Source organism: Xenopus laevis, chromosome 9_10L (genome assembly GCF_017654675.1).
Source record: "Xenopus laevis strain J_2021 chromosome 9_10L, Xenopus_laevis_v10.1, whole genome shotgun sequence".
Lineage (NCBI taxonomy): Eukaryota > Metazoa > Chordata > Amphibia > Anura > Pipidae > Xenopus > Xenopus laevis.
Window position 1 is genome coordinate 134,831,997 of NC_054387.1, and position 22,252 is coordinate 134,854,248.

General features: G+C 41.2%; 1 protein-coding gene across 1 annotated transcript; it reads right to left on the bottom strand.

The window, feature by feature from the left end:
• Positions 1–1,654: 1,654 nt before the first annotated feature.
• On the bottom strand, positions 1,655–21,904 carry LOC108705889 (oocyte zinc finger protein XlCOF7.1-like). Its single transcript, XM_041576351.1, is given in 6 exon segments — positions 1,655–4,160; positions 4,905–5,025; positions 19,045–19,065; positions 19,067–20,823; positions 21,568–21,691; positions 21,781–21,904. Coding segments are annotated over 6 exon segments (3,663 nt in total). The 5' UTR covers positions 21,814–21,904; the 3' UTR covers positions 1,655–2,553.
• Between the last annotated feature and the right edge of the window lie 348 nt (positions 21,905–22,252).

Below are 22,252 nucleotides of genomic sequence, written 5' to 3' on the forward strand. Positions count from 1 at the left end.
CAGGTTATGCACTTTGGCAAAAATAATATAAATGCAAGTTATACACTAAATGGCAGTGTGTTGGGAGTTTCCTTAAATGAGAAGGATCTTGGGGTCTTTGTAGATAACAAGTTGTCTAATTCTGGGCAGTGTCATTCTGTGGCTACTAAAGCAAATAAAGTTCTTGTATAAAAAAGGGCATTAACTCAAGGGATGAAACATAATTGTGTCTCTTTATAGGTCCCTGGTGAGGCCTCATCTGGAGTATGGGGGCAGTTTTGGACTCCAGTCCTTAAGAGGGATATAAATGAGCTGGAGAGAGTGCAGAGACTAAGTGCAACTAAACTGGTTAGAGGGAGGGAAGAGTTAAATTATGAGGGGAGACTGACAAGGTTGGGGTTGTTTTCTCTGGGGGAAAAAAGGCGCTTGTGAGGGGACATGATTAGACTTTACAAGTACATTAGAGGACATTATAGACAAATAGCAGGGGACCTTTTTACCCATAAAGAGAATCACGTACCAGAGGCCTCCCCTTCAGACTAGAGGAAAAGAAGTTTCATTTAAAGGAACAGAGTAGGGGGTTCATCACAGTGAGGACAGTGAGGTTGGGGAATGCACTGCCGGGTGATGATTCAGTTAATGACTATAAGAGGGACTTGGATGATTTCTTGGACAGACATAATACAAAGGCTATTGTGATACTAAACTCTATAGTTAGTATAGATATGGGTATATATCATTTATGTGACAGTAGGGAGGGGTGTGTGTATGGGGCTGGGTTTTCATTTGGAGGGGTTGAACTTGATGGACTTTGTATTTTTTCAACCTGATTTAACTTCCGTATATACTCGAGTATAAGCCCACCAGAGTATAAACCGAGGTACCTAATTTTACCTACAAAAACTTGTAAAATGTATTGACTCGAGTATAAGCCTAGGGGTGAGAAATGCATTTTAGGACATTTTCAGCAGAAGACACGCTCCTGCGTGTGCTCTGCTAGGGAAGAACTCGCCTCTTACTTACTGATCCGAAGAGGATGCAGTCACAGCTCTGTGCTGCCCACACTTGCTGTTGTAAGGGTATACATACATTACATTTATATACATTACATACATTACGTACACACAAACATACAGCAAGGGTCGGGCAAGTGCCGCACCATATGCAGCCAGGTAAGGCAATGAGAAATTCACAAGCTCGCTCCCCCACAGGCTCAACCCACTCCACACGCGAGCGGAGGGATAAACCTGCCTCTGCGTTGGAGCATCTGGATCTGCAGAAGCCTGCCCCTATCCCTGGACAAGAACACCAGCCCCTTACTTGGCCACAGCTCACCTCTAGCGCAAGTCGCCGCAGGACTGCAGAGGTGAGGAGGCTGCAGTAGGAGGAACTATGCCCGTCGCCATGTTGCCCTCTGCCTCTGATGACGTCACGTGATGAAAGCGTGAGTGAGCGGGAGGTGCCGGGGAGATACGGGCCGGGTAGGAAGTGAATGGTGCGCATGCAAGGAGCATGTATTCTGCTGAAGCACAGCCATTCGCGTCAATGAGTATAAGCCGAGGTTAACTTTTTCAGCACATTTTGGGTGCTGAAAAACGCTGCGTATATACGGTATGTAACTCGGCAGGTTTTGGGGGGTATTATTTAAATTAGGAAAGTTTCCATGGTTGAGGTATGATAAATCTCACATTCAAATTTGCATTCAAATAGGGGGATTAAAATTAGACCGTGTGAATTTTGAAATTTGAAAATTAGAATTTGAATTTACTATTTGAGCCTTGATGAATCTGCCCCCTAGAGTTCATGTATAAGGCCTAATAAGAATTTGTCTCATCCCCAACAAACACAAATGGCATATCTGGTGCTGCTGTTCCAGGTAATGGCTTGGGCTAAGGAAGGAATAGAAAACCATCATATATTTTCTATCCCAGTGCTGAATTTCTGAAAGCAATGAAATCTCCAGTACTTCCACAGGCTCCCGCATCAATGATGAAAAAACAGTAGTAACTGCTAGGGGGACAATTGAAAAATACTTTTTATACTTCCAGTACTTGGAGCCATTATTTGATGGCATGGTAACTCTGTGTTTTCCATCCAATGAACCCAAGCAGCTTTAAAAATTAGTCTTCATGTAGAATTCATCTGAAATTTTCTGATCTTTGAGGATGCAACCAGTATCACCTAGCTCTACTTCTTTATTTTTCTTTTTCCTTCATATGTTGAAAATATAAAAAAATTAACACCAACTGTTGCAAAAAAAATAAATAAATAAATTTAAAAAAAAGCATTTTCCTCGAAGACAAAGACGGCACTAAACATGACTAAACATGACGCAAAAACACTCATCGGGTCACTGTAAGAGATCTTGAGCAACAGTTTATGGGTAACTGTGGTGGGTGAGTCACCAGTACAAATTGCCGTTATAGACAAATGTAGCAATACGTTTAAAAAATCGTGGCAACCAAACGGCACATGTATCTTCACTCTTAAACCCAAGAAAGGGAAATAACAGCTTCAATGAAGTCAATGACCACTTAGGTTTCCAAATTAAGAAGGAACTGCCTGAGAACAAACCTATGGTTTTCCTCCTTTGTGCAGTTTTAAGTGTAACTTAAGACTACGGTTACATGAAAAACATTTCCCACATTCAGAACAAGAATACGGTTTCTCTCCAGTGTGGGTTCTGTAATGATTGTTACGAATACTTTTTCTTGTAAAACTTTTCCCACATTCCGAACAAGAAAAAGGTTTCTCTCCCGTGTGGGCTTTGTGATGATATCTTAGGCTCCTTTGATTCGAAAAACATTTTCCACATTCAGAACAAGAATAAGGTTTCTCTCCGGTGTGGGATCGTTGATGGACAGTAAGATTTGATGAACTGCTAAAACATTTCCCACATTCAGAACAAGGAAATGGTTTCTCTCCTGTGTGAGTTCTTTGATGGGCAGTAAGTACTGATGATCTGCCAAAACATTTCCCACATTCAGAACAAGGAAATGGTTTCTCCCCTGTGTGAGTTCTCTGATGATCTTTAAAGTTCCTTTTTTTCAAAAAAAATTTCCCACATTCAGAACAACAAAAAGGTTTTTCTCCTGTGTGGGTTCGTTGATGGACAATAAGTTCTGATGATCTGGTAAAACATTTCCCACATTCAGAACAACAAAAAGGTTTTTCTCCTGTGTGGGTTCGTTGATGGACAATAAGTTCTGATGATCTGGTAAAACATTTCCCACATTCAGAACAAGACAAGGGTTTCTTAGCTGTATGAACATTAAGATGAGTATAAAGATTTCTGTGAGGAGAAACGTGTATCTGACTTGTATGGGTTCTTTCATGTCTAACAGCGTCTCTTTTTTGAAGAAATTGTCTGTGGCACTGGCTGCAACAATATTTCTTATGAATAATCTCTTTTGTTAAGAGATGTTCATGTGGGGACGTCTCTGCATTTTTATCATCTTTATTATCCTTTATTATTAAGAGGCTGCATCCCATAATAGGAGTAGGTGTATCTGTTTCCTGTATCTGTTCTGTAAGTGGATTAATGCTGCAATTTGATTGGTTATCCTCTTTGCATGAAGCTGCTTCCTCTTTAATAACAAATGGTACATAATCACCTTGTGAGTTGTTAGTCAGGCTGCAGTCCATAATATCAGCTATTTTATCTGTTCTCTGTATCTGTCCTGAAATTGTATTTATCTTACAGTAATTATGGTCTATTTGCCATAAAACCAACTCCCCGTTAATTCCATCTGATGTATCCTTAGAGAACACGTTGTTATTCAGTCTACAACCCTTGAGAGTCGATTGAGTTTGTTCTGCAAGGTGCTTTTCTTCTTCCCATGAAGCCGTTTCCTCTTTAAGAACAACTGACATATAATTAGCTGCCAGGCTGTTATTCAGGCTAAATCCCATGATAGGAGTAGGTATATCTGTTCCCTTTACCTTTTCTGTAAGTGGATTAATCCTACAATCTGATAGGTTTCCCTCTTTACATGAAGCAGTTTCTTCTTTAATCCCATTGGCTGGTGGGGGCTGATCTGCTGGGGAAATTTTAGGGTTTGAGATGTTTCCTTCAGCACAAAAATCTGCTTTTTCAGCCCCAATCTTGCTTGTCTCATTATTATAATATAATGTTCCTCCCAGATCAGCTGTAATATCTTTCTTGTCTTCATATTCACAGTCTGTCAAACAGAAGAAGAGAGAATATTATTTATGTTTAATCACAAGGTCTGGGTATCATTATAATTAAGGCCTTGGTTAAGGAGGGTGGGAGAGGTCCCCTGGATTTTGCTGTATTATAAAATTCAAGGTAGTCTACATGGCATTTAATGATCTCAGGTGCCCTGTGGTTGGGAAGGGAGGCTATTGCAGATTTACACTCTCAGGGTGAATAGTCCATCTGCTTTATTTGACAGGTGTACACCTAGGGATGCCTATCTCCAGTGTGTTCTACAAGGTGACCTGTGTGCTGAGCTGAACGTCAGTAAACAAGGGTCGACCAAACCCAATTCAGTCACAAGCTGGAGACAAGGGAAGTGGACCTCTGGTTTGTGGCATAGCCTTCAATGATAATCAAGTGCTCTATTCCATGTAATGTAAACGTTCCCAAGCCACACAGCTGGTATGTAGGGAGATGTGACAAATATTGTTCCCTCCTGCATTATCTCTGGAACAAATGATGAGCATTGCAATTAAATAGAGGTTTGCTGGAACTGGCATAGCTGTCTCTTGCATGTGCACAGGTTCTATAGTGTAGGATTGCCTGTGTTTTCCCTATAGCGCCATCTTGGTCTGGACATTGGACTTGTTACTCGTGACTTGGGCAATTATTTGATTTGACGGATTATTAACTTGGTATATGAAAATACAACATTTCCTGCATAGACTCTATGCTCTGCATATGATAGACAGCACCCAATACTTACCCGGTGGGAGGGGCTGCTGGGGCTCCTCCTTCTCTCTCTCCTCATAAAGGTCCTTGTTTCCTTTTATATAGTCCCACTCGTCCAAGGAAAAATAGATGGAAACATGATGAGTCCTTATGGCAACCTGTCACACACAATGTTCCAGTCATCCCCCAGCCAGAGAAAGGGATTATCATCCACTGTTACTAAACAATAAGGGGCCGCTGTACCCACCTCTCCAGTCAGCAGCTGGATGATGTTGGACATGAGTTCCAGGATCTTCTTGTCATTCTTGTTATTTTCCTTCTGTATGACGGAGCCAGGGGCATGCAGGGCCCCCCCATCATCTGACTTCTTCCTAGGGATGTAGTGCTAAATATTGAAAGGAAGAGAGAATGGTGTTTGAGCTGCAGAGAGACCCCCTTTGTACAGACAGACAGTCTCTTGTCAGTGTGCCAGTCACAGTGCCCCTCACCTCTCCAGTCAGCAGATAGATCATCTCCAGTGTCAGATTCACCATTCTCTCCTTCTTCCCCCGCTCCTCCTCCTCCTCATTTTTATCCTTCTTCTTCTTCTTCCCCTTCATCCCTGTGTCACTCGCTTCCTCCCACATTCCCATTGGCTCCTTGTGGGAGGGACTGAGCTGGAAGTGACCCTGGAATTAAGCACTTACACATTTCTATACAGGATTATTCCCCAGACCAATAGAATTAAAGAGACAGTGTGTATATCAGTAGCTGACAATATTATGGAACACAGAGCAGAGAGTTAGGGTATGAGTTGCAGGACACACAGGATTCCCACATGGTCTGCACATGATTTGGATGGTGGGAAAGTAAAGGGACATGAGGGGTTCCCCCAAATAGTACAAAGCTGCTGTTTGGTAGTGAAGGAGAGAGGGGGGGTTGGGAGCTGGGGGAGTGTAAGCAGATAATGGAGTGGAATGAGTAAGATTTCCAGTGTGTGACATGTAACAAAGCATTACTGGCCATTTGGCTGTGCAGCTGTACTGTGCCTTTAAGATGGAACAGACAGTTTGCAGAGAGTCCAGTAAGGGCCAATGAAAGGGAGATGTGGGTGTGGCCAGTACTGGGGGGTGTTCCTCACACACTCACACTAATACACTGACACCATAGAAACAACTCAGCGCCCAACGTTCCCTTCATTCCCAGCGGCGCCACAATTTGCCCATGATCATCCCGTGACAATGGGCAGCTCTTATCCGTCACTCACTGAAGCCCTGAAGCTCCTTATGGCAAAACAATGAGTTCCTCAGTGGCTGCTCTCAGGCTGTAGGGTGTCCTTGCTTCCCACTGGCACATGATCCCTCCTACCGCCGGACACTTACTGACTGCTGCCTCACTGCTGCCGCTCCCTCACTCACCTCCCGGGTCGCCAGGTTTTCATTTCAAAACCAGCCAAAGACGATCAAAAAACTAGCTAAAAGCCATTTTAAAAGTAGCCCAAAAACAGCCAAATTCGTAAACTGAAAAAATCTTAATAAAATCAAGTAAAACAATAAGGGTTTTAAATCAATGAAGTGCCTGGAATTTTCCAATAACGTTTTCTACATTAAAGAGGGTGAATACGCCCCGAGCCCTGGGAAGTGTCTGCGAATGAGCCCAGTATAAATGACAGACTGGTCCCAGACACAACTGTATATATCACAGTGTAGCAGCCACATCTGCCCTCAGCAAATCACAACAGGCTTTTCCAGCTGCTAAATATTTACTAAGCGGTGTTAGTCCCAGTGTGCGACATTGTAGTGACTCAGATACCGAGTACAGACCCTCTCCTTCACCCCAAGCTCCCCTACAAAACAGCCCTGTCCCCTCACCTCTTACAAACCATCTCCTACTTCCGGCTTTGCTTGGGCCGCAGCAGCTCCACAGAGCAGCTTTCAGGAAGTTGTAGCGCAGCACTGTCCTACGTCATCTTGCTGAGCAGCAATCTCTTTCGCTCAGACGAGTCACGTGACAAACAGTGAAGCCTCCTATTTACACAGGAACTCACACTGACACAATACAGCCAGCAAAGCTGCAGGGGGAGGGGACGTGACGTGGTGCAGCACAGCAACAATCTCTCTCTCTTCTCAAGTCAGTCTAGTCTCCAGTGAACTGACGTCAGTACAATTTTAAAAGTCCAAACCCGCGGCACCTATCACAACTAGCCCAAACCCGTAGGTTGGCAACCCTGCTCACCTCTTTCTTCCTCACAGGCTCTGCTTCCGGTATCGGGAGCAATCCCACACTAACTCATTGGCTCAGAGTGGAGGGGTGTATCCGATTGGCTGAGAGAGGAATGTAGGCGGGACAAAGAGCTACTGAGAGAAATGATTGGCGACAAGGTGGGACTGAGGGAAAATGTTGTGCTATTTAATTAGATTAAAAATATGACTAAAACCCGTGTATGATGCTAATTCTAAAAGTATACAGAGATCACATAAGAACCAAAGTATTTTGTAGTATTTCCCTCTATGTAATTATTCGCAGCTCAGAGAGTAAAGGGCAAGATTTCTATATGACGTGTAATGTTGCCCATAGCAACCAGCAGAGAAGGAAAGCAAAGCTGTGATTGGTTGCCCCCTGTGTAAAACTGAGAGTAGTGTCTATGACTTTACCTTTTCCCAAATTCCCATGATTCCAATCACTTACATTGATTTGCTCTGGAGACTGTAAATCTGGAGCTGAGTGTAAAGCTGGCCATACACGGAGAGATCTGTTCGTTGGGCGATGTCGCCAAATGAGCGGATCTCTCCCCGATATGCCCACCTTGAGGTGGGCAATATCGGGCTGATCCGATCGTGGGCCCTAGAGCCCAACGATCGGATCCTAACGAATGGGAAAGGGCGGTACCTCATCAACTAACAGATGTGGCCACGATCCGACGGGATTTTTAGAGATAGTCGGCCAGATCTCGATTGGGGAAGCCCCTCGGGCTGTCGGCAGCTTTTATCCGCCCGTGTATGGCCACCTTAATAAGTCCTGTCCTGTGATATGTTCTGTTCACTTCACATATGCACAAGCTACAAGCCATTTAGTTAAAGGACACTTAAAGGATAACTCCCAACTGTCCCTATTTTCTCTGCACAAGTTTCACAGAACAGCTAACAGGTGCAAATAAGATACAGTTTGGATAAGGAGAAATATTTTCAAACTTTCATAACCTGCCAAATTTTGTAAAATGAACATGTTCATTAGGGGGTGTGGCCACAGAAAGGGGTGTGGTCAAAAAATTGTTGTAGAAAAAATGTTGTCCCTCTTTTTACTTCCAAAATGTTGGGAAATATGCATATAGGATAAATGAAAAAAACCTAATTTTGTAGTCAGTTATAGGTAATATATTGTGTTGCTTTTACATGCTGCTAAACATTAATATTATCTTTAAAAACAGCCCCTTTATTGGAGCTCCCTATAGATGTTCTCTGGTCCCTGTCTGTGTTTTAAATGAGGGGTGGGCGTGTCCTAACGGTGTCCAAGAGAAATGTGGCTCTCGCACACCCTTGTGTGAGATAAATCAATGTTGTCTGGTGCACAGTGGTAGGGGTTCGGCAACCTCAAATCTGAAACAGAAGTCAAGCAATCCAGAGGCACACAGAGCTGATGCAAGCAAGGAACACCTTACACGTTTATTGCAGTATAGCAGTGCAACGTTTCGGGGTCTGGCCCCTTTATCATGCTTGCACCCTTTGCACTAAGTCTTTTGTGTACCTTGTTAAAATCTTGTGTGCCACAGTGATGTGCATGTGCTGATGGAATGGTGCCTCCAGGGTTCTTACCTGTCCTGTTTTTACCCAGACAGCCTGGTTTACAGAAGGGATGCCCAGGTCCTTATACTGTATTCTTTAATTGACATGGTGACCAGTCAATTGCTGATCACCATATCATAGCCCCGCCCACAACATCACCGCCCCCGTTGCATCACTGTCCCGCCCTCTCCCCAGCCACATAAAGGGGCAACCGTAGGTGCTTCACATGTTCAGTGCTGTGCTGACTAATGTGATGAAGGAGCCGCACAGTCTTTGGATGTGCAGTAACAGTGTCACTTTCCCTCCTATTTAGCTGATGGTGCCACTGCCTATCCCTGTATATATTGTCTTTGAGCTTCCAGTACCCGTGCTGACCCTATCATGGCTATTTTCCATCACTCTCCAAAGCTTCATAAGCCCAACAGACCCCACTTAGGTAGATCTATAATGGCCGGGATCAGCTCACTCAGAGAACCCCTATTATAAATAGTTGATTTTTATCTACAACCTCTTGTATTGCCCCTCCCCAGTTACATCAAATACATGGGGCAAGTTATATACATTATGGATAATATGGAGTGACAAAGTAACTACAGACTGGCCACTAGAGATGTTCCAGCTCTATATTCTTGCATTCCACACCGTCTGGGCATGAAAGGAATTTCATTCCATCTCAATCGACGTAGTGATTATGAATCTTCAGCTTTAGACTAGAAGCTATACAATTGTTGCTTAAACATAATTACTTTCTATTTGATAATAAATATGTTTTACAAAGACAAGGTTCCTCTATGGGAGCAAAGTTTGTGCCTTCTTACGCTAATTTGTACATGGCAGGGGGGGAGTATATGTACGTATATGGCGACTATAATCAATTTAAAGATCACATCCAAGTTTATGGGCATTATATAGACAATCTCTTGCTCATTAGGAATGGGAATACAGCTCTATTTGGAGAATTCATAGAATATATAAATACTAATGACCTTAACCTTCAATTTGTTTTTGAATTTCATGATAATCATATTAATTTTTTGGATATTCATTTAGAGGGTGTGGATAATAAAGTTACTGCATCACTATTTAGAAAAGCGTTTTGCTGCTACTTCTTCCCATCCCAGACATCTAATAAAATAATAATAAACAATGTACCTGTTGGGCAATTCCTGCACCTTAGACAACTCTAATTTTCAGGATTTTGTTATGCAAGTATGAGAAATAAGAGACAGGGTAGTGTATGTATTTATTGATCAATGCCTTTAAGAATGATTTTCTATCCCCCTTGTTTCTCTCTTTCAGAAATATACTTCTAAAACTTTGAGCCTCACTAGGTCAACTACATCTGACAGGCCGTTATGTGTATTAACCTATAGCCCACAATTTTCTCAAATAAGATGCATTTTTGAGATAAAAAATCTCCCTATATTGCAGATTGATAAGAAACTAGATATGCTAGTTCTCCACTAAGTGATGTAAATTTCAAAAGTAAAAGTAGCAACCTCAGCTGTATGTTTGTTAGGTAAAATGGGAGACCTGGAATTAATTGCTCTAAAAATTATGGTATCATTGGTATCACTGAGACCTGGTGGGATGAAACATGTGACTGGATTGTGAATTTAAATGGTTACACCCTTTTTAGGAGGGACAGAGGGATTAAATAGCGGGTGGAGGAGTGTGTTTGTATGTAAAGCCTGAATTAAAGCCATGTGCTAAAGAAATAACAATAGCTGCCACTGGTGAGGGTGTAGAATCCCTCTGGGTAGAGATTTTGACTGGGCAAAAGGTAACAAAGAGAATTATCATTGGTGTATGTTATAAACAACCTGGTATAAGTGTCGAGTATGAAGCCCAGTTACTCTTGCAGATACAAGCGGCTTCACAGCTGGGTCACGTTGTTGCTATGGGTGACTTCAATTATCCAGACATTGACTGGGGTAATGGGGTTGCTAAGACACAAAAAGCTCGTAGGTTTGTAAATATGCTGAATGACAACTTTTTATTCCAGCTCATTCAAGAACCTACTAGGAATAACTCTCTTTTGTACCTGTAATAACTAATAATACTGAACTCATCTCTAACATTTGTATGGGTGAGGGGCATTTAGGGAATAGTGATCATAACATGGTCTCCTTTGAGATTCTGTTGCAGAAGCAATTCTATAAGGGAGGAACTAAAACACTACATTTCAGACGTGCAAACTGTGACAGTATAAGGGCATCTCTGTGACATATTAAGTGGGAAATGCTTTTCACAGGGTTAAACACAGAACAAAAATGGAAAGTCTTTAAAATGCTGCTTAATAAATCTACTTGTCAGTATATTCCACTTGTAAGCAAGGAACGTCGTTGCAAAGCAAAACCTTTTTGGTTCAATAGAAGCGTTGGTGTTGAGGTTGGTAAGAAAAGACCTGCTTTTAAGGCTTTCAAGTTAGCTGGTACAGCCGAAACATTTATAAGGTACAAGGAGGCCAATAAATCATGCAAAGAAGCTATAAGGCAAGCTACAATTGATATGAAACGATATGATATTTAGGGATGTAGCGAACTGTTCGCCGGCGAACTAGTTTGCGCGAACTTCGACTGTTCGCGTCCGCCGAATGTTCGCAAACGTCGCGCGACGTTCGCCAATAGGCGTTCGCGTCAAAAATCGTTCGACCATTCGATCGCTAAAATCAAAGGATTTTCGTTCGAATCGAACGATCGAAGCCATTGGATTGAATGAAATCATTCGATCGAATGGTTTCGATCGTTCGATTCGAACGAAAATCCTTCGATCGAACGATTAAAATCCTTCGATCGTTCGAATCGAACGATTAAAATCCTTCGATCGTTCGAATCGAACGATTTTCGGATGTTCGAAGTTCGCGAACAGTTCGCGAACTGTTCGCATTTTTTGCCGGTGTTCGCGAACGGCGTTCGCGAACATCAAATCGGCGGTTCGCTACATCCCTAATGATATTGCAGCAAGCAGTAAACATAATCCTAAATTATTTTTTAAATATTTTAATAGTAAAAAATAGAGGGGGGTCAGCTGGTTGATGAAAACAAAATAAAAGCGCAGATTCTGAACTCGTATTTTTCATCTTTCTACACAAATGAGGAACCAGTTAACGAAGGTTTCCTTCTTAATAGTCCCAATTCTAGTGATACAATTAATGATGCATGGTTCACACATGAGGAAATTCAAAAGAGACTAGAATATGTAAGATAAACAAAGGTCTGGGGCCAGATGGTATTCATCCCAGGGTACTTAGCGAGCTTAGCTCTGTGATTGCCAAACCTCTTTACTTGTTTTTTTCAGGATTCATTGAGGTCTGGCATAGTGCCGAGAGACTGGCGAATTACTAATGCAGCGAGTCTATTCAAAAAATAATCTTTTTTGAAGCCTCAAAACTATAGGCCAGTTAGTCTGACGTCAGTGGTAGGAAAGCTTTTCGAAGGGTTAATAAAGGATACGGTACGGGACTTTATAGCAAATCATATTACTATAAGTGTGTGCCAGCATGGTTTTATGCGCAATAGATCTTGCCAGACTAACTTAATTTATTTTTATGAGAAGGTAAGCAGGGACCTGGATTCTGGGATGGCAGTGGATGTGATTTACTTAGACTTTGCTAAAGCATTTGATACAGTGCCACACAAAAGTTTACTGGTTAAATGAAGGAATGTTGGCCTGGAACATAGTATTTGTACCTGGACAGAGAACTGGCTAAAAGATAGACTACAAAGAGTGGTGGTAAATGGAACATTTTCTAATTGGATCAGTGTTGTTAGTGGAGTACTGCATAGTTAGATATGGGTATATATAATTTATGTGACAGTAGGGAGGGGTGTGTGTATGGATGCTGGGTTTTAATTTGGAGGGGTTGAACTTGATGGACTTCGTCTTTTTTCAACATGATTTAACTATGTAACTATGCTTATGAAACAGGGCTGTAAATTTGTTAAAAGAAAATGATGCTAGCATGGTCTCAAACAAGCAGCCAGATAGACCTACCAGGTTATTAAATAAGGGCAACTTTAAAGGAGACATTTTGTGTAAAAAAATAAGAATGTACCAGTGCATTATACTCATTTAGATATAGAAGAATTGTGCTTAAAAAAGTAGTGTTTCAGGCTGTTTTATTGAATATTTCTGCAAAAACCCTAATAATCCCTCCCTTCTCTTCCACTTGCTGCTCCCTGAATTCCCAGGCTGAGCACTCAGCTCACTGCACTGTAGGACAGGAACCAATCAGCCGTTAGCAGGACCTGATAGGGAACTGAAGCCTGTCTGTGCTTGTGTGACTGCAGGGCTGTGATTGGCTGTCCCCCTCCTACTGTGATTCTGGCAGGTGTCACGTAAACGTGTGACGTATGACCAACTAGCACACACAGGGAAATACCACACCTTTAAGAGGGGTTTACACAGGAGTTTATTTCAGATATACAACAAGCAGTAGATCAGGAACACGGCATTAGCATGTGAACTCCCCCAAGTCCAAAACACTCCTGGTCCGAAACAAAGAGCCTCCCTTGGAGCAATCCACAGCAAGATGCACACGCCCTCCAGGCAAATCCAAATACAAAGTCAGGGAGTTCCTTTGGGCAATTTCAAAGGGGTAAGGAGCAAAGTGCCTTTGGGTAAATCCACAGAATAACCATACCTCAAGGGGATCCAGGTACAAACAGTCCTCTGGAAGGTAGGGAGATCCAAACTGTTGGAGGGAGTCTTCCTGCCTCAGCTAGGATAAACTCCAAGGAACCGCAGAGCAGGGTGACCTGCCGCAGCCAGGTTACACCCCAGACGAACAACAACTCTTTAGCCCTCCCCTCTGGTATACCTGGCCTTTTCCCCAACCCCTAGGGTTGATTGGCTGGGAGGCCGGCCTTGCTTCTGGTTAACCCCACCCAAGCAGGTCTGATTGGCAGGGGCCCTGCTGCATCATTAGGGAAGGGGGAAATACCTTGGAGGGGGTTGTCCAGCTCTTCTGGAGGGCTATCCTGGGAGCTCCTTTGTTTAAAGCTTTTTGGCGGGAAAGTAGAACAAAGAAGAAACACCATCTTGGATTGTATATGTACTAGTCAATTAGCTATGGATAAAATGGGACCAGTAGAAGGGGATTTTGGTCACACTCAGTATTTGTCACAGCAGGAACCTTTAGGACACGCCCACCCCTCATTTGAAACACAGACCGGGACCAGAGAACATCTATAGGGAGCTCCAATAAAGGGGCTATTTTTAAAGATAATAATTTTCATCACCATGTAAAAGCAACACCATATATTACTTATAATTGCCTACAAAATTAGAGTTTTATCATTTATCCTATCTGTCTCCTTTATGGGGTAAACTCTTGCCAGGCCTTTTGGGGCAAAGCTCAAATTTTTCAGGGTGTTTTTAAAAACTCAAATTTTATTAAAGCCCAATGCTACAAAAGGCCAGAATCTTAAAAATCTGCCACCTCAGACCTGCCAAAGTTGCGTATAAGTCAATGGCAGAGGTCCCTATCTTATTTTGATGTTTCTGTGGTCTTCTTTGGCATTAGCCCTAAAATCCAACCATTTCAGGCTTTTTGGCCAAAAACACAAAAACATCCTGCTTTTCGGGTAAAAGCCTGGAAAAATGGTACAATTTGGGTTTTAGTTCGATTTTATCGGGTTTTTTACTGGAACTGATTTATAACAAGCTTTTTTAATAATAAATAAGTTAAAATCGGGTATGGGAGTTTGGTCGTGGTTTTTTTATTTACAAAATGAGATACATTTGGATTTTAGTAAATAATCCTGTGTGGTGAAAAACTCTGCGTGATCTACCCTTATATGGTTATGGGTGATAGGGCATCATCCTGTAAAGTAATTCTTATAAGATTACACATTACATAAATTGTAACACCAGGAATGTTATCAATCTGATCACCTGCTTGAACTGTAAAGGCCAATATGTTGGGCAAACTTCTCAAAAACAAGAGAGAGAATCAGGAAACAAGTATCAAATATAAATATAAGTAAAGAAACCCATGTGTCCAAACATTTTTATTCATGTTCCTTGGGCAATTTTTAATATTTTCAGGTCCAATGTACAGAGAGAGTAAGACTGAGGAACAGAGGGGAAGATCTGTCCAGCTTTTTATTGGGGCGAGAGGTCTTTTGGATCTTCACCTTAAATATGAGACTGCCTTTGGACATGAATTCCCAATTTGATGTTTCTTGTTACCACTAAAGCAGAGTTCCTTCCTTTGAATAATTTTTGTTGAATAATGTATTCCTATGATTTATCACATTGAGATACCATTATACATATATTTATATATTAGTAGAAAAAAATTGAAAAAGGACACAGCGCCCAATAGTCTTATGTAGTTGAAACATATTATCTCAGATACATTAGCATGTACATTACCCCGTCTGCGTTTCAGAGTACTTCTACTCCTTTATCACACCAGGGATAAAGAATAACAACAGGTACAAGGTAATCCACTTTTAAATGTTCAAACAGGAAATACATCCACACACAGGACATGACATCACTGTCAACACTACTGGTATCTTGGCAACCACCAACATCAAATCAAGGAGCAACAGGGAAAAATAATATTTGTATGAGAGGAAAACAAAGGAAATTAATCTTAAATATATATTTACTCTATTTAATCAATGTGGTGCTAAGATTTTCATTATGCACATGTTCAATATAATGTTTAGATACAGGTAATTACAAATGGTAGAACAATGCTGAGAGGTGCGCGTCTTGATCTGCAATGTGTCTAAACCACATAGAGGAGACCACACAGCCAGACCAAGAGGTATACCATGAATTTTGTGGAGCACCTATGATAACCCCTAATACAGTGCATCTTCCCAGTTCCTGGATGTGTGAAAGATTTGTCATCACAAATCTACACTGGGAGCATGAAAGACAATGATACATGCCCTGACTCCAAGACCCCAAAACATTCACACTACTCCCACTTGTGTCCTTGTGTCTGATGAAACAAATGGGATCCTATCGTACGACCCTTTCTATATGAAATAAATTGAAAATTCTGAAACTCCTCCACATCTGGATATGCTGGATATTGCTGATTTTAAGGTACCCCAGTATGGCAATATTCAACAATATGGCAGATACAGTATTATAATATAGTGAATATAGTATTGCTATGTAAACCAAATGTGTCACAAACGACAGTAAACAGGACTTCTTGACCTTACCTATATTCCCTCTATCCATAGTTACCCTCTGACGTGCTACATCAAGCACTCCCATTGGGTATCTCCTGACCCATAATTTGTTTTCCCTAATTGTTCATTTGATGCTCTCTAACATTAGGGGCACGGACCAACCTCTGTACTCTAAAGATATTGTCTCACAGAGATTGACTTTTTCACATGTGTGGGTCTGAAGAATATATACTAATATATATATATATATATATATATATATATATATACACACACACATATATATATATATATATATATATATACATATATTAGTATACTTAGTAGTAGTAGACTTTTTCACATGTGTGGGTCTGAAGCTTTAATTATGTATGGATAGTGTGTGTATATATATATATATATATATATATATATATATATATATATATATATATATATATATATATATATATATATATATATATATATGGGTATTGAAAGTACTGTTTCATTTAGATATAAATATATATCTATATATCTATATATCTATATATATATATATATATATATATATATATATATATATATATATATATGGGTATTGAAAGTATGGGTATTGAAAGTACTGTTTCTATTTTTGCAGATGAGACTAAATTGTGCAGAACTATAGGTTCCATGCAGGATGCTGCCACTTTGCACAGTGATTTGTCTAAACTGGAAAACTGGGCAGCAAACTGGAAAATGAGGTTCAATGTTGATAAATGCAGGTTATGCACTTTGGCAAAAATAATATAAATGCAAGTTATACACTAAATGGCAGTGTGTTGGGAGTTTCCTTAAATGAGAAGGATCTAGGGGTCTTTGTAGATAACAAGTTGTCTAATTCTGGGCAGTGTCATTCTGTGGCTACTAAAGCAAATAAAGTTCTTGTATAAAAAAGGGCATTAACTCAAGGGATGAAACATAATTGTGTCTCTTTATAGGTCCCTGGTGAGGCCTCATCTGGAGTATGGGGGCAGTTTTGGACTCCAGTCCTTAAGAGGGATATAAATGAGCTGGAGAGAGTGCAGAGACTAAGTGCAACTAAACTGGTTAGAGGGAGGGAAGAGTTAAATTATGAGGGGAGACTGACAAGGTTGGGGTTGTTTTCTCTGGAAAAAAGGCGCTTGTGAGGGGACATGATTAGACTTTACAAGTACATTAGAGGACATTATAGACAAATAGCAGGGGACCTTTTTACCCATAAAGAGAATCACGTACCAGAGGCCTCCCCTTCAGACTAGAGGAAAAGAAGTTTCATTTAAAGGAACAGAGTAGGGGGTTCATCACAGTGAGGACAGTGAGGTTGGGGAATGCACTGCCGGGTGATGATTCAGTTAATGACTATAAGAGGGACTTGGATGATTTCTTGGACAGACATAATACAAAGGCTATTGTGATACTAAACTCTATAGTTAGTATAGATATGGGTATATATCATTTATGTGACAGTAGGGAGGGGTGTGTGTATGGGGCTTTGTTTTCATTTGGAGGGGTTGAACTTGATGGACTTTGTATTTTTTCAACCCGATTTAACTTCCGTATATACTCGAGTATAAACCCACCAGAGTATAAACCGAGGTACCTAATTTTACCTACAAAAACTTGTAAAATGTATTGACTTGAGTATAAGCCTAGGGGTGAGAAATGCATTTTAGGACATTTTCAGCAGAAGACACGCTCCTGCGTGTGCTCTGCTAGGGAAGAACTCGCCTCTTACTTACTGATCCGAAGAGGATGCAGTCACAGCTCTGTGCTGCCCACACTTGCTGTTGTAAGGGTATACATACATTACATTTACATACATTACATACACACATATATACATTACATACACATACATTACATACACACAAACATAAAGCAAGGGTCGGGCAAGTGCCACACCATATGCAGCCAGGTAAGGCAATGAGGGATAAACCTGCCTCTGCGTTGGAGCATCTGGATCTGCAGAAGCCTGCCCCTATCCCTGGACAAGAACACCAGCCCCTTACTTGGCCACAGCTCACCTCTAGCGCAAGTCGCCGCAGGACTGCAGAGGTGAGGAGGCTGCAGTAGGAGGAACTATGCCCGTCGCCATGTTGCCCTCTGCCTCTGATGACGTCACGTGATGAAAGCGTGAGTGAGCGGGAGGTGCCGGGGAGATACGGGCCGGGTAGGAAGTGAATGGTGCGCATGCAAGGAGCATGTATTCTGCTGAAGCACAGCCATTCGCGTCAATGAGTATAAGCCGAGGTTAACTTTTTCAGCACATTTTGGGTGCTGAAAAACGCTGCGTATATACGGTATGTAACTCGGCAGGTTTTGGGGGGTATTATTTAAATTAGGAAAGTTTCCATGGTTGAGGTATGATAAATCTCACATTCAAATTTGCATTCAAATAGGGGGATTAAAATTAGACCGTGTGAATTTTGAAATTTGAAAATTAGAATTTGAATTTACTATTTGAGCCTTGATGAATCTGCACCCTAGAGTTCATGTATAAGGCGTAATAAGAATTTGTCTCATCCCCAACAAACACAAATGGCATATCTGGTGCTGCTGTTCCAGGTAATGGCTTGGGCTAAGGAAGGAATAGAAAACCATCATATATTTTCTATCCCAGTGCTGAATTTCTGAAAGCAATGAAATCTCCAGTACTTCCACAGGCTCCCGCATCAATGATGAAAAAACAGTAGTAACTGCTAGGGGGACAATTGAAAAATACTTTTTATACTTCCAGTACTTGGAGCCATTATTTGATGGCATGGTAACTCTGTGTTTTCCATCCAATGAACCCATGCAGCTTTAAAAATTAGTCTTCATGTAGAATTCATCTGAAATTTTCTGATCTTTGAGGATGCACCCAGTATCACCTAGCTCTACTTCTTTATTTTTCTTTTTCCTTCATATGTTGAAAATATAAAAAAATTAACACCAACAACTGTTGCAAAAAAAAAAAAAAAAGCATTTTCCTCGAAGACAAAGACGGCACTAAACATGACTAAACATGACGCAAAAACACTCATCGGGTCACTGTAAGAGATCTTGAGCAACAGTTTATGGGTAACTGTGGTGGGTGAGTCACCAGTACAAATTGCCGTTATAGACAAATGTAGCAATACGTTTAAAAAATTGTGGCAACCAAACGGCACATGTATCTTCACTCTTAAACCCAAGAAAGGGAAATAACAGCTTCAATGAAGTCAATGACCACTTAGGTTTCCAAATTAAGAAGGAACTGCCTGAGAACAACCCTATGGTTTTCCTCCTTTGTGCAGTTGTAAGTGTAACTTAAGATTACGGTTACATGAAAAACATTTCCCACATTCAGAACAAGAATACGGTTTCTCTCCAGTGTGGGTTCTGTAATGATTGTTACGAATACTTTTTCTTGTAAAACTTTTCCCACATTCCGAACAAGAAAAAGGTTTCTCTCCCGTGTGGGCTTTGTGATGATATCTTAGGCTCCTTTGATTCGAAAAACATTTTCCACATTCAGAACAAGAATAAGGTTTCTCTCCGGTGTGGGATCGTTGATGGACAGTACGATTTGATGAACTGCTAAAACATTTCCCACATTCTGAACAAGAAAAAGGTTTCATCCCTGTGTGGGTTCTGTAATGATTGTTACGAATAAATTTTGTTGAAAAACTTTTCCCACATTCCGAACAAGAAAAAGGTTTCTCTCCCGTGTGGGCTTTGTGATGATATCTTAGGCTCCTTTGATTCGAAAAACATTTCCCACATTCAGAACAAGAATAAGGTTTCTCTCCGGTGTGTAATCGTTGATGGACAGTAAGGTATGATGAACTTGTAAAACATTTCCCACATTCAGAACAAGAAAATGGTTTCTCTCCTGTGTGAGTTCTTTGATGGGCAGTAAGTATTGATGATCTGCCAAAACATTTCCCACATTCAGAACAAGGAAATGGTTTCTCCCCTGTGTGAGTTCTCTGATGATCTTTAAGGTTCCTTTTTTTCAAAAAAAATTTCCCACATTCAGAACAACAAAATGGTTTTTCTCCTGTGTGGGTTCGTTGATGGTCAGTAAGTTCTGCTGATCTGGTAAAACATTTCTCACATTCAGAACAAGACAAGGGTTGCTTAGCTGTATGAACATTAAGATGAGTATAAAGATTTCTGTGAGGAGAAACGTGTATCTGACTTGTATGAGTTCTTTCATGTCTAACAACGTCTCTTTTTTGAAGAAATTGTCTGTGGCACTGGCTGCAACAATATTTCTTATGAATAATCTCTTTTGTTAAATGATGTTCATGTGGGGACGTCTCTGCATTTTTATCATCTTTATTATCCTTTATTATTAAGAGGCTGCATCCCATAATAGGAGTAGGTGTATCTGTTTCCTGTATCTGTTCTGTAAGTGGATTAATGCTGCAATTTGTTTGGTTATCCTCTTTGCATGAAGCTGCTTCCTCTTTAATAACAAATGATACATAATCACCTTGTGAGTTGTTAGTCAGGCTGCAGTCCATAATATCAGCTATTTTATCTGTTCTCTGTATCTGTCCTGAAATTGTATTTATCTTACAGTAATTATGGTCCGTTTGCCATAAAACCAACTCCCCGTTAATTCCATCTGATGTATCCTTAGAGAACACGTTGTTATTCAGTCTACAACCCTTGAGAGTCGATTGAGTTTGTTCTGCAAGGTGCTTTTCTTCTTCCCATGAAGCCGTTTCCTCTTTAAGAACAACTGACATATAATTAGCTGCCAGGCTGTTATTCAGGCTGCATCCCATGATAGGAGTAGGTGTATCTGTTCCCTTTACCTTTTCTGTAAGTGGATTAATCCTACAATCTGATTGGTTTCCCTCTTTACATGAAGCAGTTTCCTCTTTAATCCCATTGGCTGGTGGGGGCTGATCTGCTGGGGAAATTTTAGGGTTTGAGATGTTTCCTTCAGCACAAAAATCTGCTTCTTCAGCCCCAACCTTGCCTGGCTCATTATTATAATATAATGTTCCTCCCAGATCAGCTGTGATATCTCTCTCATCTTCATATTCACTGTCTGTCAAACAGAAGAAGAGAGAATATTATTTATGTTTGATCACAAGGTTTGGGTATCATTATAATTAAGGCCTTGGTTAAGGAGGGTGGGAGAGGTCCCCTGGATTTCGCTGTATTATAAAATTCAAGGTAGTCTACATGGCATTTAATGATCTCAGGTGCCCTGTGGTTGGGAAGGGAGGCTATTGCAGATTTACACTCTCAGGGTGAATAGTCCATCTGCTTTATTTGACAGGTGTACACCTAGGGATGCCTATCTCCAGTGTGTTCTACAAGGTGACCTGTGTGCTGAGCTGAACGTCAGTAAACAAGGGTCAACCAAACCCAATTCAGTCACAAGCTGGAGACAAGGGAAGTGGACCTCTGGTTTGTGGCATAGCCTTCAATGATAATCAAGTTCTCTATTCCATGTAATGTAAACGTTCCCAAGCCACACAGCTGGTATGTAGGGAGATGTGACAAATATTGTTCCCTCCTGCATTATCTCTGGAACAAATGATGAGCATTGCAATTTAAAAGAGGTTTGCTGGAACTGGCGTAGCTGTCTCTTGCATGTGCACAGGTTCTATAGTGTAGGATTGCCTGTGTTTTCCCTATAGAGCCATCTTGCTCTGGACATTGGACTTGTTACTCGTGACTTGAGCAATTATTTGATTTGATGGATTATTAACTGGGTATATGAAAAGACAACATTTCCTGCATAGACTCTATGCTCTGCATATGATAGACACCACCCAATACTTACCCGGTGGGAGGGGCTGCTGGGGCTCCTCCTTTATCCCTTCCTCATAAAGGTCCTTGTTTCCTTTTATATAGTCCCACTCGTCCAAGGAAAAATAGATGGAAACATGATGAGTCCTTATGGCAACCTGTCACACACAATGTTCCAGTCATCCCCCAGCCAGAGAAAGGGATTATCATCCACTGTTACTAAACAATAAGGGGCCGCTGTACCCACCTCTCCAGTCAGCAGCTGGATGATGTTGGACATGAGTTCCAGGATCTTCTTGTCATTCTTGTTATTTTCCTTCTGTATGACGGAGCCAGGGGCATGCAGGGCCCCCCCATCATCTGACTTCTTCCTAGGGATGTAGTGCTAAATATTGAAAGGAAGAGAGAATGGTGTTTGAGCTGCAGAGAGACCCCCTTTGTACAGACAGACAGTCTCTTGTCAGTGTGCCAGTCACAGTGCCCCTCACCTCTCCAGTCAGCAGATAGATCATCTCCAGTGTCAGATTCACCATTCTCTCCTTCTTCCCCCGCTCCTCCTCCTCCTCATTTTTATCCTTCTTCTTCTTCTTCCCCTTCATCCCTGTGTCACTCGCTTCCTCCCACATTCCCATTGGCTCCTTGTGGGAGGGACTGACCTGGAAGTGACCCTGGAATTAAGCACTTACACATTTCTATACAGGATTATTCCCCAGATCCAT